General features: G+C 41.0%; 1 protein-coding gene across 1 annotated transcript in view; it reads left to right on the top strand.

Moving 5' to 3' along the window:
* The window catches only part of CSMD2 (CUB and Sushi multiple domains 2), a 795,888-nt gene that overhangs the window by 703,261 nt on the left and 74,704 nt on the right, over positions 1 to 17,923 (top strand). Inside the window, exons 48-49 of the mRNA XM_058195470.1 lie at positions 2,168 to 2,314; positions 7,687 to 7,875. Coding sequence (XP_058051453.1) covers positions 2,168 to 2,314; positions 7,687 to 7,875 — 336 coding nt within the window. The remainder of the gene's footprint in view (positions 1 to 2,167; positions 2,315 to 7,686; positions 7,876 to 17,923) is intronic.

The raw sequence follows: 17,923 nt of genomic DNA, 5'->3' as shown, positions 1-17,923 counted from the left end.
AGACTCTCTGCCAGGGCATCTAGTTTAGTAGGCTGTAAACTTTAAGGTGAAGTGCCCTTCTTCAGCTTTACAAGCAATTGTGCCCTCTTCCTTCATCCTTTTGCTTTCTATGTTTTTTCCTTTCATGTTGGAAAAAACTGCATTTAGTCTGCAAGGTCCTTCTTTCCAGATTCTTCCCCAACAAATGATTATCTTCCAAATCATGGTCTCTTGCTGAGCTCTTTGTTAGCTTCCCTGGATGAATTTATTCATAATTATGAAGATTGATTAGGAAGGATTTCTCTGTCAGTCACTGTTATAACTAGGACAACTGAAACAAACATCTTCATTCAGCATTTCTGAATCCTAGGATTTGCAAACTTGTAAGAAAAGAAGGCTGTTGCAATCATTTATGCCAGGGGTCGGGAACCTTAAACACTCAAAGAGTCATTTGGACCCGTTTCCCACAGAAAAGGAAACCACAAAACCGTTTTGACATCTAAAATGAAGATGTCATTTTTTACCTTTATGCTATGTATAAAAAAAACTACAGCGTGCTGCATTTATAAAATCAATGACCTGCTACAGAGAAAACACATTTTTATTTCTGCACACAACAAAAACATTTTGAACTCTGGAAAAAAAAAAGAGGGGTCAAAAAGCTCAATAAATCACATGCCGGTGGGTATCGCACATTGGCAGTTGTGATGCATATTTTGAGTGACAGGGAGCGGCAGCAGTGGGATGAAAGAGCCACATGCGGCTCCAGAGCCGCAGGTTGCAGATCCCTGATCTATGCTGTCTGGTCTTGTCTATAACCTTCCCTGACTCCATAACCCCTCCCTTCCCCCGATACATTTAATTAGAACCAACTTTATCCCATCCAGAGTGGTCTCAGGTTTATGGAGATTGTCACCTAGCAAAATTGGTAGTGAATTGGAAAATTCCACACCGGGTTTGTACAACTTTCATTGGGCTGCAAAATGATGCTTTGAATGTCATGTCAGGAGCCTTTCTCCAACATGGTCCGAAGCTAGGTAAAAAGTACTTCACAAGTGAATGGGTTTGAACATGTAAATAAATCCAGTGGTGAAATCCAATTATTTTTACTACTGGTTCTGTGGGTGTGGCTTGGTGGGCGTGGTGTGGCTTGGTGGGCATGGCAGGGAAAGGATAGTGCAAAATCTCCATTCCCTCCCCACTCCTGAGGGAAGGATATTGCAAAATCCCCATTCCTTCCCCACTCCTGGGGGAAGGATATTGCAAAATCTCTATGCCCACCCGACTCTGGGACCAGCCAGAGGTGGTATTTGCCGGTTCCCTGAACTGCTCAAAATTTCTGCTACCGGTTTTCCAGAACCTGCTGGATTTCACCCCTTAATAAATCTAAATAGTATATAGAGTTAATTTAATTATCTTAAGTTAGTCTTTCTTACCAGGGTTCTGAGTTCACCCCAAAAGTATGAGTTATAAGGACAGAAATAAATAACTAAGAAGGAATAAATGGATTCTCACATTTCTTTGAGCGGTTTTTCTTAATCTCTATCATTTTAAGTTATATGGACTTCAATTCCCTGAACTCCCTTGAAGTCCACACATCTTTAACTTGAAGTAGTTGAGAAATACTGTGCCATAGACTGAATAAATAAAGAAATCTGGGAATAAATATCAAACTGCATTCTCACATGCACAGTCAACATAGGAATTTCATTAACCAAACAGGTTGGGAGAGTTGAGACAGATGTCACTGGCTTGGAGGTTTGTGAAACACACACACACACACAAATATGGGAGGCTATAGAGCAGGGGTCTTCAACCTTGGCAACTTTAAGCCTGGTGGACTTCAACTCCCAGAGAAAGCTGGCTGGGGAATTCTGGGAGTTGAAGTCCACCAGGCTTAAAGATGCCAAAGTTGAAGACCTCTGCTACAGAGTATTTCATTTCATTTCATTTCATTTATTTGATTTTTATACCGCCCTTCTCCCGAAGGACTCAGGGCGGTGCACAGGCAAATAAAAACAAACAAAACACTATATATAAAATGTAAAATTAAAAAACTTATTATAATTAGTATCCTGGGCTTGGTTCTATATGTTCTGAAGGAACTGGAGAGAATGCTGACCGTTACAAGCTTTGGCTCAATCCAATTAAGGCTTTTCACATTCTCCTTTTCTGATATTTTCTAAAGGGCCTACAGGTCAAAGTCCACTGTTACTGTCTCTAAGTGGAAATTACTCTGCACCACTGCTGGTGACCAGTTCAGGAAACAGAGCCTATCTCCACTGGTCCTCTGATCATGCCTACAGCAGGAAGGGTTTCCGGATCCGATATTTTGGTGAGTAGGGAGTGCAAAAGAAGTCTGGTCATCGTTGCATAAAGCCAGGGGCAAGCTGATAAGAAAATGTATTCTAAAACTACCATGTTTCCCCAAAAATAAGACCCTGTCTTATATTTCTTTGAACTCCAAAATAAGCGCTTGGCCTTATTTTTGGGGAGGTCTTATTATTTTGGGGCTCATGGAGAAAACCAGAGCCTGGCTGAGCATGCATTTAAATATTTTCAGGGAGAGCTTATTTTAGTGCATGTGCTCAAAAGCCAGATTGGGTTTATTATCAGGGGATGTCTTATTTTAGGGGAAACAGGGTAGAAATGTATCTCATTATTTTTCCCATAGAAAAATTACCCAACCTGTTTGGCATTTAGTTTTTTATTTTGTTTGCTTTGCTTTGTTGTTTAATTAATTCCTTCCTTTCACCCTCCCTTTCGGTCACTGAGTCTGAAGTCTTGGATTAATGCAATCTGCTTCTGAATAAACATGAACCAAATTGTGCTGTAAATTGAATCGCATTCAGGGTTACGGCTTGCACTTTCTGTAGTAATTAATTTAGCGAAGGGTATTTATTATTAATTATAGCTGTATTGAGAAAGAATACACCATGCTAATCTCGAAGTAATACTATGCTGCGTAAAACCAAAAGCCGTTATTTATTGAAGGTCAGCTAATTTTGTTTGCAATTGTTTAATTTTATAAACACTACAATCAGTTCACCATAAAACTTTTCGAGTCGTGATTCATATTTTCTTAAAGCGGGCATCGCTGAATGAGAAATAATGTGGTTTATTTCAATATGGCTAAATAGAGGTTACTGTTATTTAGGAAATAATCCTTGGTTACATAACTAAATTCTCAACAAGTCCTCTGCTGGGAGACAGAAATTGCCAGTGTGGTAGGCAATTATTTTGATCCATCTAAAATACAATGTTGTTTTATAACTGGGAACCATTATTTCATGGTCATATGGAGATGACATAACTGTGAAATAATTATAGGTACCATACCCAAAAATTCTTGGGTGACACTTAGAAAATCTGTGAATTGACAAAATTTCCATCTGTCAATTCAAAAGGCCACACTTTTGTGAATATATGTGAATTCTCACATATATTATGCCGATACGACATCCTATATTCCTGGGAAAAACTTGATGCTATGAAGTTCAACACCAGCTAAAAACTGGCTGCAGGGACCTCACATTGTGCTGAAGAGATAATAGATATACAAGTAGTCCTCGACTTATGACCACAATTGAGTCCCAAATTTCCATTGCTAAATGAGTCATTTGTTAAGTGAATTTTGTCCCCTTTCTTGCCACAGTTGTTAAGTGAATCTGGTTGGATCATTGACTTTGCTTGTCAGCAGGTTGCAAAAGGGGTCACATGACCCTGGGACACTGCAACTGTTGTGTGAGTCAGTTGCCAAGCGTCTGAATTTTGATCACATGACCATGGGATGCTATAACGGTCATAAGTGTAAAAAATGGTCATTGCCATAGTAACGTTGAAGGGTCACTAAATGAACTGTTGTAAGTTGAGGACTACTTGTACTAGATGGCAGTTGGGGAAGGCTGATATATAGATTCATAACATGACTGCATTTTTTTTCCTAAATCTGACATATGAATTCGAGTCATACATGTAGATTTAAAATATACAACTTATTTCCATGCATCAGATGTAACAAATAGCGCAGTTTCCTGTTATCACTTGAATTCTGGAAGTTCAAGCTAACAGATCTTAGCATTACTAAGGTTGAGGAACGCTGCTCTATATCTATAAAAAAAATAAACTAAAGTGGAAGGAAATGAGAAAAGTTGACCTTTGCTTCTTATTACTCATTTTTGCTTCCCAACCATTGCCACAAAAAATCCCACTAAAATGCATTTTAAAAAATGTGAATTACATTTTTTCTTGTCTAAACCCTCTTGGATCCTGTATATTTGTGTGACTTGAAGTGGCTTCCAAGAACTAATTCATAAAATTGCAAGAATCATAAGATTTTATTTTTAAATGACTGGAAACATTTTGCTCGGGGAAAAAAGTATCAAATTGTGATTAAATGGAACAAAGAGGAAAAAAAAAATAGACGGTAGTTACTTCATAAGAAATATGTGGAAGACGTATATATATGATTTGTTTATTTCTCTCTTTTCTCTTTACTTATTTTCTATCTTTCTGTTTTTTATGTATTTTGCTTATATTGATTTATTTTTTAAAAAAGTGCAATAAAATAATCACAATCAACAGACCTCTTAAATACTGTTAATAAAAGTTAGGACCTTCCTGTTCCATTGTCGTTTGAAAAAGGACTTGTCTTTATCATTTTTGGGGTCACACCTAGCCTCAGAGAAGGAGCTGCTATGGAAAATGTCATAAACAGACACAGAACAGTATCTGAATCTATTTTTCATTTATTTTGCGTTTACTACCTTTGTGTGGCGAAAGAAGAACCTGTAATAGTTCTGAATTTCCCAGAAGAGAAACAGCAATCATTTCACCATTAACATTTTCATGGTGGATGTTTTATCCTGGCCCTGATTTCATATGAACTTTAATTATTCCACCTTTATCAAAGCAATTATGAAAGGTTTGGCAAACAGTCCCTCAAAATTTAACAAGCCATTCTTGGAATAAAGTAATTTTTTTAATTACTTAATGAAAAGCAATCAAAATTGAGGCAGGGACATGCCTAAATGTGTCATAAATACATTGATGGTGTTATTCTGTAAATGAATGAATGAATATTTAATTGGAAGAAATTATGTTTTGATTTTTTTGCTGAGCGAACAAGAGCAACTTTATTCCACTGAGATTTTTGTGACTTGCTTTATAATTTCAGCTTGCTTTTTAGAGTCCCAAATTATTTGCACTCTGAAAGGAAAGCCAAAAGATTGAGAAATATAGAGAAAAACCAAATATACCAAAAACCAAATATAGATTTGGTTTTTAAACCAAATATAATATAAGGGTAAAATTATGTTTTGACTCACAGCAGAGTTAGATGAAAGCTACTCTAAAGGTTATTGTATTGCAACTATCAGCATTGATGAGAAGCATGATTTATATAGTGAAGGATTCTGGAATTTGTAGTTCTGCAATATCTGGAGTGCTTCAAATTATATATTTCTAACTTTAAGGATGAGCAAAGTATACCAATATCTAAGCATTTAAATTCTTAGATTAACGATTATGCAAAAAATTTGGGTCAGGGAATCTAACAATCTCCTTCTGTCCTTTCTTTGGGTCACATCAGGAATCTAACATGAACACCTCACGATGTTTCTAAGTTCTAATTTCTTTTATCTCTGGGAGAAGTTCTGTTGATTGAGGAAAGCATATCAATATCTTTAAAAATGTTTTCCACTATTCTGGTTATTTTTTCTCCTTGAATTAAAATTTTAGGCTTGCTCACCATAACTTTCAACTTTCTGAGTAAAAAAGGAAGTGAGTTAATTTTGCCTTTGCCTCATTTAAATTGAAATTCTTTTAAATCAAACTCAACTATGTAGTTTTTTTCGGAACAGTACAGAAGTGATGTCAGATCTCTTACTAGAATGCTTTTTGAACTTTTCAATTTAGCCCCTAGTTCTGGAATTTCCTGGTGGCTTTTCCAACCATGTGCTGAGGAGATCTAATGTGCTTTATGAGATTAGAGAAAGCAGAGTAAAGTGTCACTTTTTTTTTTTACGCGTATGGCAGGTGTTAGTCAGGGATCACCCAAGTGGCTGGCTGCGTCTGTGAAAATATTTTTTTCAGGCGGTGTTATCTTGCCTGCAGGATGCCTGAACACCAGTAGGCAATTGGGGGAGGCTCCTTTCCTATCCCTATGCGGTTTATTCGCTCACAGGAATCAACCCACTGAGCTGCCAACCTCAGAGGAGTGCAGGCTCAGCGTCTTACCACATTTCGAAGGAAGTGAGATCAGAGCAGTGGATTTTTTTATGGAGAAAATAGAGGACATTTGTGGGAAATAGAAGACATTGGGGTAATTTTAAGTAAAAGAGAAATGTCAGGGGTGAACCTCATAGTTCTATGACTTCATCTTCTCCAGAACTTCCATCAAAATGCCATTTTAAGTGCCTAACTTCACTCCAATCTCTTTTCACAATTGTTGATAATAATTGGATTTGGTTCAATATAATCAGCATCCCATAGCCTGCAATATTGGCAAGGCCATATATCACCTAATAATATTATTACCTGTAATGTGTGCTACATTTATGACTGAAATGGCAACTTTCATTAAGCTGGACTGTTAAGGTATGAGAGTATGCATGTGTATGTCTAAATTAAAAAGTGGGGGAGGAAGGAAAAATTTGTGTTGGATAAAACTTAAGAGACCCATAGTCGAAATACCATTAAGAAGTCAACCCTGGTTGTACAAATGCTTCTGTTTAGCCCTATTAATTTATACCATGTTTTAAGGCAGCTTCCTACAATCTGGTGCCCTCCAAATGTGCTGGCACCACAACTACAATAATTCCCAGCTAACCAACAGCCATGGTAGCAGAGAATTCTGGGAACTGTAATCCAACCCATCCGGAGAGCACCAAGTTGAAGGAGGCTGTGTTGGTAAGTAACAAAAGATGAACAAGACAGGTTGGGTCTATAAAATAAATCAACTATTGGGAGAAAACTCAGCATGGTTTGGAAACATAGAAGTAAAGATGACAACCCAGTGGAAAGGTGAATTTCCTCAAGGTGAATTTGAGAAGGCAGGTTTTTTTGAGAACAGAAGCCACAATGTCTCTGAATAGCGACACTACACAGTGCAGTGTATGGTCCCAGCTGATGTCTGAAGGCCTTAAATAACGTCTTAGGCACTGGGCTCCAATTATTCCATATGAAATTATTATTAATACTATTATTACCTTCCATGCTTCATACAAGTATGAACTTCAGCTGTCAGCACTTTCAGCCATATCTATGCCAACTGGGAAACTAGGACTGCTATAGTCCATCCATCTTGAGGTTGTGTGAGAAGAAGAAACTGGTTTAATGTATGAATGTGAGCTGCGTCTTTATAATAATAATAACAGTAACAGAGTTGGAAGGGACCTTGGAGGCCATCTAGTCCAACCCCCTGCTCACGCAGGAGACCTATACTAGGGATTCGAACCGCCGAACTGCCAAAACTTTCTGATCAACAAGCTCAGCATCTCAGTCACTGAGCGACCTAGCCAGGTCTGGTTTATTACCAAAGGCATAGTAGTGTTAAATCTCAGTGGCATGGAGGTCCTGTGCCAAAGGCCTACAGCTGAGCTTTGCAAGGAGTGGAGTTAAGCAAAGCCATTTCTCTTCACATATAATTGCACATTGTTTCATGCTTCTGAGTATATGCATATGTATGTTTTCCTCCCACTTGTCTAGCCCCTTATTGCAGCCTCCCTCCAGCACCTCTCCATGGCTCTATCCTCAGCCACTCCGGCCTGCAGCCTGGAAGCACCATTTGGTTCGGTTGTGACACCGGCTACCGTCTTGTTGGCCACAGCTTTTCAACGTGTTCGAGACACCCCCAGGGTTACCACCACTGGAACAAAGCCATTCCTCTGTGCCAAGGTGTGCAGGAGACAGACAACAACTGTATACTTCCCGTTGTTTATTTGAACATTTATCCCACTCTTGTCTTTTTGACAGTACTCTACTGCAACAGGCTGGGTGTTACAATAATGTAAGGTCTAAAAGGGCTGGCTATCCTAATACCCAAAATGTTGCACAAATTTTATATCTCCCCAGTATTAGAGTTTAACTCAGGCAAGACTGTTTTTCTCTTTCTCTATATTAGAGTGTTATTTTTGCATCTGCTCTGACATTCGTTGGTTCCATATTATGTTAGTTGAGTGGATTATTTGACCATCCATTGGACTGTGCATCCTATTTCCAATGGCCTCAAAAGGAAACCTAAAGCTAAGTGTGGCTTCATCTTCAGCAGAAAGCTTTGGATAAAGCCTAAAAGAGTTCTTCGTAATTCTTTGGAGCCTTCCAAAATGGAGAAGATTTAAGCTAGTCTTTAACTGACACCAGATCTTTCTGGTGAACTTTCCACCATTTATCTGAGCAGAGCAGAGCTATGTAAGTCTTACTAATAATACCCCTTTCTCCTTGAAAGAGAACTAAGGAGGGAAGAGAGATCTGATGAGAGAAGCAGTTCAGCCTAGTCAGCGCACCTGAAATTGCCATGGCAACTATAATTTTCAAAACCCACCAGAAGCCGCACATTAAAACCCACCAGTGCAATGTGTCTCTACTTGCCAGGGCAGGAATTAATTATCATTGTCTTCTGGAATGAAGAGTCAGCTAATTTTACTGGGTGGAACCCAGAGCATCCAAGAGGTACTATGGATGCCCTGGATTAATAATTAAAGAGTACCAATAGTGGAGAATGTCTGTAGCTGAAGGTTGAACTGTGGAGTCCTTGGTGCTCTTTGAGCTTGGCTGTTTGCTTGCAGATATTTTGCTACCCAACCACGTAACATCTTCAGCAAACAACCAAGTTCAGAGAACATCAAGGGCTCCATAATTAAAGAGTTTTCAGCATCATGCAGATATTGCTTTGAAAAATGAGGAACGTTTTAGCAAAGTTTCCTGTAGAGATAACAAATATAGGATGGTACATTTTATTTTGCTTTATTAGCTTCACTAGGTGAAGGGAATGAGAAGCACATTTTGCTCATTGGAAGTAGAACTTGGTTGTCTGTGGCAACTTGAGTTTGATTGTTCTCTTCCAGAAGTGTCTCTCAGCCTTCTGACCACTCGTGGGTCATATTTCTTCATGGTGTGGTAATGGAATATTAAACAATTGCTAGGTATCTTGAAACATGAAACTTACACATTTGCAGTAATATCAGTTTCTTCATAAGGTAAATGAATGGATAAAAATTTGATGAATAAGGGAACAAGGCCCTGGTTTATGACAGAAGGGCAGCCTCAGAGGCATTAGCATAAATGTTAGGGATCCAAACAACCAGGGCATTTCTACTCAACCTTTAGAATTTCAGTATTTATAGTCACAAGTACATCTGGTATCATGTTCAGGAATATTAGAACTATCAATCAGTGGTGAAATCCAATTTTTTTTTACTACCGGTTCTGTGCGCGTGGCTTGGTGGACGTGGTGTGGCTTGGTGGGCATGGCAGGGGAAGGATACTGCAAAATCCCCATTCCCTCCCCACTCCTGGGAGAAGGATATTGCAAAATCTCCATTCCCACCTCACTCAGAGGTGGTATTTGACAGTTCTCCAAACTACTCAAAATTTCCACTACCGGTTCTCCAGAACCTGTCAGAACTTGCTGGATTTCACCCCTGCATTAATTTAGATCACATTTTTTTTCTGAATAAACCACAATGGGTGTGGTTTACTTGGAAGAGTTAGCCATAAATCCCGATTGACAAAACATAGTATCTGGATTCGCAAACCAGATCAACCATATTGTTCTGTTTCCCTCCCCCAATACTCCCAAGAAAGAGTCAGTCAAAGGCCTCCTCTTCTTCTTTATTTACATAGATAAATGTCCTGGCCACGTCTACCCACGGGCCTGCCAAGTTTCTGGAGATAACGAGGAAATTATAGATAAGGCCAGAATTACTTACAAATATATTCTTCCCTCCATTGATACAGTTTTCCCGCGCAAATTCATTGCTTTGTCCGAGACAAAAACCCAGGAAGTCCCGCCTCCTATTTATAGTCTCTGCAGATGTCACTGCATGACCATCATTCCCTGGCTTTATCCCAACGCTGCTTCTGCTGCGCGCGCCGATCACGTCTGCGCAGTCTTGCATCACTCCAAAACTGTTCTTGGGGCATTGCCAAATCAGAAGAAGGCTCAAGAGAATCAGGGCTTGCCGGCCCCTCCTCCTCCCTTTGAGCGGGTGCCAGGGAAGGAGAGGGCCCAAAAGAAGCAGGGCTTGCCAGGTCTTCTCCCTCACTTTCTGAATCATCCGAGTCCAGGAGTCCGGGTCCAGGAACCTGGGTCACAACACATATTTTGCCTTAGGTTTGTCTGTGAAGCCCATAATTATGCATTATTTTTTTTCCCTTTAAAAGCCATATCCAGATGCATGCCTTGTCTCCAAACATGTAACACAGCTCAAACCAAAGATGTGAGGTGCTACTTGCTGCAAACACCCCAATCATTAATCTGAGACCTGGCAGGATTGAATAAAGCTGAAAGAATGTTCCCTGTAAACCTCTCACCAGCACTGAAATCCAGGCTCTGATGGGAAGGCAGAAGGAAGGGGGGAAGATAAAAATCAGAGACGGCCTGATTAGACTTACTTAAGCTTCATTTAGAGCAGATTCATTTGCAATAATAGTCTTGCTCCTTGGGGTTTGGTGAGGCAGAATGATTTGTTCAAACCCCTGGTAACCAGCCAGTCCCCCACCTCCCTGCTTCTAAGAGCTCTTTCCAAAACAGACCTCATTGCTCTTTTATTTCCTCCCTTGACCTCTAGCCGCTCTTTGTCTTAGCATCTCTCAGGAACCTGCTTCCTCCGATTCTTTAAACAGTAGCTGCTTTCAGGTTTTCAAATCAGATTTAAAGTTCTTTGCTGCCCTTGTAAACTCATTTTAGGCTGTGGGAGTCAGGGTCTTAAAGAACTGGCAAATCTTTGGGTTTAGTTCTGAATGGTTTTCCTCAAGCAGGATTGTTGAAATATATTAATGCCAAGAAACATGAAGTAGCATCAAACATTTCCTGGCAAATCTTTGTCAAAAGTCATGTAGCTAGAGTCCTTTTTAATGATTGGTTGTTTTGCAACAATTCAAAATTAGTCTATGGAAATTCACAGTCATCCAGGTCATGGTTGTCCCAAATGTGATTTTTCAAAAGGCAACTGGACTTTGTTTTTCCTCGAAGACATTTCGTTTCTCATCCAATAAACTTCTTAAGTTCTGACTGAATGGTGGAGGATGGAAGGATTTAAATTCTTAATGACCAGTCAGTCATTTGGTGGTAAACTGAAGAAGCTTCTTGGATGAGAAACAAAACATCTTCTAGGAAAAACGAAGTCCAATTGCCTTTTTGAAAAAGTACTTTTGAACATTCAAAATCAGGAAGGCCACAAAATGGGTGCTTTATGATCCATAAAGCACTCCCAACCATTGCAAATGATTACCATGGTTACATGACCACAAGTCATGTGGGTCAGGCTTTACAACCAGTTCTGGGGTTCCTCACCCCTATAAGAGCAATTTGCAATATTGTTTTGCTGCTATTTGGCAAAAATGATTGGATTCACTTAACGACTGCCATGAAAAAGGCTAGAAAATTCCTTCCAGTCATATGGGTACCTTGACTTACAACCACAGTAATTTAGGACTGTAATTATGGGCCCAATTTTGTTCATAAATTGAGGATTACCTGTAATGATATGTTCCTTTAGTTTGGACATTTTGCTGACGCCTTCCTGTTTTGTCCAATCTTCTTTAATTTTCTTTGCATTCTGGAGCTGATAAATGCCAGCATCTACATAGCTAAGTTCAACTTAAAATGTCAATACTCTTTAATGGATGATTATAAACCCTGATACAAAAATAAATAGCAAATGCCTATTCTTCTTTAATAACCCAAGTGATTGTGTTCAGTCCCTCTGCATCCCTATTGGGTGATGCTCCCAAATTATCCTCTTAAATCGCCAATCTAATCTGTAAAATAACAGATGTTCTGTTTCATTGCTGTAAAGATTCCATCATGCCATATTCTGCAAAAGGATGCTAAATGCTCCAAATTAGAATGTTGTTTTGATGCAAAAGTGCACAAGAGATGTTTCCATCTTGTTTGATGAACCATTTGCCTAAATCTAAGAACTTGTAACTGAGTCCATTCCTGCCTGGCCATCTGTGCTAGAAGCAAAGTAGATGGAAGTCAAGGGCCTTCTCTAGTTATTTAATTAGCTTTTGGGCAAATTGCAACTAGTCTGAACTACAAAACTACATTAGGACTAACTAGGCTGTATATTGGTATAGGATTCATAGAAATTATCCAGATGAAGATTGCTGAAAGATTTTAAATGCAAGCAAGCCAGATGTTTAAAGGCAGCTAAGATAAGATGCACCTTTTCTGACTATAAAAGACATAAATAGTTGGATCTATCGATCAATCGATCAATCTTCTCAGAACTTTTGTAGCAAAACTGAACAAACATCCCAATGTCTAAAGTGGGCTTAAAAGTAATGAGTGCCAGAAAAGGAATAATTCCAAGGGACTGTGGGTCTTTGTTAATCAAAGCCCCAATAAAAATCTGGAGTGTTTATACAGGAGGAGGGAAGCCAAGTCAGGAACATCAGGACAATCGAGAGACTCTGAAGGAAAGTGTAGCAAAATCTTCTTTCAGATAGTTTGTCCATAAGATTACTAGACGCCAAATCCTCTCTGAATATCCAAGTCTGACTGTCAACAACCTGGGGGCTGTTATTTAAAGAATTCCTCCTTGGCCTCAAGATGATGCTTGCTCTTTTCTGATGTTGAATTCATTTCCTTTGATGGGAGGCGGATGGGATAGAAATGCCGCCAGACACTTCACTTTTTCCTGGTTAGGTAAACTCCCCTTTTGCTGGTTTTTATTAAAGCTCTAGCAGCTGAGACTTTCATTCTTTCACTTCTAATAAAAGCCTGGAATGGCAAACTGCTTTGCCTTTTTGTCCGGGCCAACGTCATTCTTGATTTCCCATGATCTTTAGCACATCTGATAACATCGAACTTAATAGCAATAGCAATAGCACTTAGGCTTATCTACCGCTTCCTAGTGCTTTTACAGCGCTCTCTAAGCAGTTTTACAGAGTCAGCAAATTTCCCCCAACAATCTGGGTCCTCATTTTACCCACCTCGGAAGGATGGAAGGCTGAGTCAACCTTGAGCCGGTGAGATTTGAACTGCCGAACTGCAGCTAACAGTCAGCTGAAATAGTCTGCAGTACCGCACTCTAACCACTGCGCCACCTCGACTCTATTGATTGGAGAGAGAGGTGATCCTGGAAATGTGTGACGAACCCTGTTGTGCCTCGCTCACGCCCCCCGCCGCAGCCAGGCCCCTCTCATCTCCTGCTATCTCAGCCAGAGACTTATAGTGCAGAAGAATGTCCTGGCATGCCTCCAGCCCCCAGCCCTGGCACCATGCCCGGACAAACCGAGCAAACAAACCTCCCTCCGATAGCATGTGCGCCTGAAGCCAGCCACGAGCTGGGATTACCAGCAGCTGGGGATGAAACGATGCAATGGATAGATCCACGCTTCTGGAGAATGGAGAGGTAACGTCAGCAAAAGGAAGGGAGGGGCAGGCCTGGATAAGTGCTGAGTCATGGAGCCACACCCCATGGCCTATATAAAGGATCTGCTTTCTGGCATTCTTTGAGTCAGGCAAAGTCTAACTTGGATTGCTGAAGTCACATCCTGGTCTCCTGCCTGCCCTGAGAACTCTGGCAGAACTTTGGCAAAGCTGCAGAGGCTTCACAGCCTCGCTTGATGCGGACTTCCCTGACCCGGCTGTCAGAGGAGGAGTGGGACATGACAAACCCTTAGTTTGTCACTTTTTAAATATATCCCTCTTGCTCAGAGGTGGGTTACAGCAGATTCTGACCAGTTCTGGAAAACCAGTAGTGGAAATTTTGAGTAGTTTGGAGAACCGGTAGTAAAAATTCTGACTGGCCCCGCCCCCATCTATTCTCTGCCTCCCAAGCCCCAGTTGATTGGGAGGAAATGAGGATTTTGCAGTATCCTTCCCCTGGTTTGGGAGGGAATGGAGATTTTACAGTATCCTTCTCCTGCCACACCCATCAAGCCACACCCACAGAACTGGTAGTAAAAATTTTTGAAACCCTCCACTGCTCTTGCCCATTCTTCTCTGTCCTGCAAAATTTTCTTGCTTGCCTTGTATTCACTCTCCATAATACAGGTACCGGTAATCCTCAATGTACAACCACAACTGAGTCCATAATTTATCCTGGACAGGTTGTTGGGGAGGCTCCACGCCACCACATGTTTACTGGACCCGTGTCCTTCCTGGCTGGTGCTGGCCACTCAGGAGGTGACACGAGGCTGGCTCCAGGGGATCATCAACGCTTCTTTGTTGGAAGGGGTTTTCCCTGCCGCCTTGAAAGAGGCGGTGGTGAGACCCCTCCTCAAGAAGCCCTCTCTGGACCCAGCTATTTTGGGTAATTATCGTCCGGTCTCCAACCTTCGCTTCGTTGCGAAGGTTGTAGAGAGTGCTGTGGAGCGGCAGCTACCCCAATACCTGGATGAAGATGTCTATCTAGACCCGTTCCAGTCCGGCTTCCGACCTGGATACAGCACGGAGACAGCTTTGGTCGCATTGGTGGATGATCTCTGGAGGGCCAGGGACAAGGGTTATTCCTCTGCCCTGGTCCTATTAGACCTCTCAGCGGCTTTTGATACCATCGACCATGGTATCTTGCTGCGCCGGCTGGGGGGATTGGGAGTGGGAGGCACCGTTTATCGGTGCTTCTCCTCCTATCTCTCCGACCGATCGCAGATGGTGTTGACAGGGGGGCAGAGGTCGGCCTCGAGGTGCCTCACTTGTGGGGTGCCACAGGGGTCGATTCTCTCACCCCTTCTGTTCAACATCTATATGAAGCTGCTGGGTGAGATCATCAGTGGCTTTGGGGTGAGATACCGGCTGTACGCTGACGACACTCAGCTGTACTTTTCCACCCCAGGCTAACCCAACGAAGCTGTTGAAGTGCTGTCCCGGTGTTTGGAAGCCGTACGGGTCTGGATGGGGAGGAACAGGCTCAAGCTTAATCCCTCCAAGACGGAGTGGCTGTGGATGCCGGCACCCCGATTCAGTCAGCTGCAGCCGCGGCTGACTGTTGGAGGCGAGTTATTGGCCCCAAAGGATAGGGTGCGCAACTTGGGTGTCCTCCTGGATGGACGGCTGTCGTTTGAAGATCATTTGACGACCGTCTCCAGGAGGGCCTTTCACCAGGTTCGCCTGGTTCATCAGTTGCGCCCCTTCCTTGATCGGGATGCCTTGTGCACAGTCACTCATGCACTCGTTACCTCCCGCTTGGATTATTGTAATGCTCTCTACATGGGGCTCCCCTTGAGGTTCACCCGGAGGCTTCAGTTAGTTCAGAATGCAGCTGCGCGGGTGATAGAGGGAGCTTCACGTAGCTCCCACGTAACACCACTCCTGCGCAGACTGCACTGGCTACCTGTGGTCTCCCAGGTGCACTTTAAGGTGTTGGTTACTACCTTTAAAGCGCTCCATGGCCTGGGTACTTACGGGACCACCTGCTGTTACCTCATGCCTCCCACCGACCCATACGCTCACACAGAGAGGGACTTCTCAGGGTGCCGTCCACCAAGCAATGTTGGTTGGCGGCCCCCAGGGGTAGATCCTTCTCTGTGGGGGCTCCTACCCTCTGGAACGAACTTCCCCCGGGTTTACGCCAAATGCCTGACCTTCGGACCTTCCGCCACGAATTAAAAACATACTTATTTATTCTCACTGGGCTGGCTTAAATTTTATTGGTTTTAAATTTTATTGGTTTTAAATTTTTTACTAGTAATTTTTAGTGGGTTTTAGTTTATGTTCCAAAGTTTTAGGCCAATTATGTAATAAGTTTTTTAATTCGTATTTTAATTGTATATTATATTGTTTGTTTTACTTGGCTGTACACCGCCCTGAGTCCTTCGGGAGAAGGGCGGTATAAAAATTGAAATAATAATAATAATAATAATAATAATAATAATAATAATAATAATAATAATAATAATAATAATAATAATAATAATAATAATAATCCTGCTAAGTGAGAAATTTGTTTAGTGAGTTTTGCCCCATTTTACGACTTTTCTTGCCACATTTGTTAAGTGGAGTTAACTGCAATTATTAAATTAGTAACATGATTGTTAAGTGAATCTGGCTTGACTTTGCTTGTCACAAAGTCACAAAAGATGATCACAGGACCTCCAGGACAATGCAACCGTCATAAATGTGAGTCAGTGGTGAAGCATCCAAATTTAAATCACATGACCTTGGGGATGCTACAAGGGTTATATGTGTGAAAAATGGTCATAAGTCACTTTTTCCAGTGCCGTTGTAATGGTCACTAAATGAACTATTGTAAGTAGAGGACTACCTGTACCTAAATTGCATTTATTGTTATTTAAAAGTATTAGCCACCCAATTCCATTAGACTCTGGGCAACGTACAAAATGAGAAAAAACATAAAAGCGGCTAAAACATTGACTCAAACAGACAGCCCAGATGAAAATAATCTAATAGACAGCAAAACAATTGAACAAATAATAAACATCAACCTCAGGCTTGGGACCAAAGCCAGGAGTTTATGTTTATTTAACTTGGAATCAGAAAATATAGATCTTACAATAGCAACACTCAGTCAATAACTATGATTACACAAATTAGAATAAAACAGGTATCTATCCAAACACTAAAAAGAATTGTATAAATGATTTACACAAATGCAGTGCTGGTTCTTATAATGCACGGTTTTGCCATGCTGATTCCCTTTATCTCATGTAATGAAATTCTCTTTAGTTATTTCATAAAATGATTCTTACAGAGGGAAAACCCACTGATTATCCTTGATGCTTGTATTCCTTTGCATTAAATGTGAATAGTAATCAGTGGATAAAGGAAATAGATATTGTGCATTCTTACAAAATGAAAACAAAATGGTATGACAAGAAAGGAAGTATAGCCACAGTTTTAAAGCTACCCTGATATCGCTTTCTCTCTGTCTCTCTGTCTCTCTCTCCCCCTCCCTCCCCCCCAATATCTGGTAGATTGCCACAAGACCATAGCTGTGGGTGTTAGCGGACCCCTCCCATCTTCTTGAATTGGAACTCTCTTAGGTTGACTGATCCAGTCTTCCTTCCTCTTTCCTGCTGTCAGTTTGCATTTTGTAAGCCTCAGTCCTTCCTCAGACAAATTATTGAGCAATTCCCCCACTGGTGAAGTTTGCTGATCTCTCTCTTGGTTGGGCATTTGGCAACGCCACTCTTGATTCTTTTGTATCCCTAAGCTTCCTCTAATCCCTAAGAGCTTTAGGAAATGGAACCTGATTTGGGAAGGGAACTTTAGGTAGGAAAGCCTCAGTTTCTTCCCTTGTACTTCTTGTTCTCCCCTATTGATGAGTAGTCTTCATCTTACTCACCTATTTCCTTAGGTTGCCTTCCTTAGACTATCCTTCAATGTTTGTTAGTCATGACACTGGGTTAAACTATTTCTGCTCCACACCCTGATAGGTACATTCATATCTCTCTCCCTCTCCCTCTCCCCTTCCCCCTCTCTCTCCTCTATCTAACTATTTAGCTATCCATCTATCCACCTATCTTCCTATCTATCTATCTATCTATCTATCTATCTATCTATCTATCTATCTATCTATCTATCTATCTATCTATCTATCTATCTATCTATCTATCTATCTATCTATCTATTTATCTATCTTATCTATCTACTGTATCTATCGCTTGAGTTTTTTGGGGGAAAGCCCTTTAGGTCTCTAGTTCCATCATGCCTACAGCAATTAGCCTAATATTTTCTTAATATCTACCTATACCTAGGTTCACTTTAGCATCTCTAAGGATCCTCTTTCCTCTGATTTTTTAAAGTGCAGTT

The sequence above is a fragment of the Ahaetulla prasina genome, chromosome 10 (genome assembly GCF_028640845.1).
Source record: "Ahaetulla prasina isolate Xishuangbanna chromosome 10, ASM2864084v1, whole genome shotgun sequence".
Lineage (NCBI taxonomy): Eukaryota > Metazoa > Chordata > Lepidosauria > Squamata > Colubridae > Ahaetulla > Ahaetulla prasina.
The sequence above is the reverse complement of the archived record's forward strand: the minus strand, read 5'-3'. Positions and strand labels throughout refer to the sequence as shown.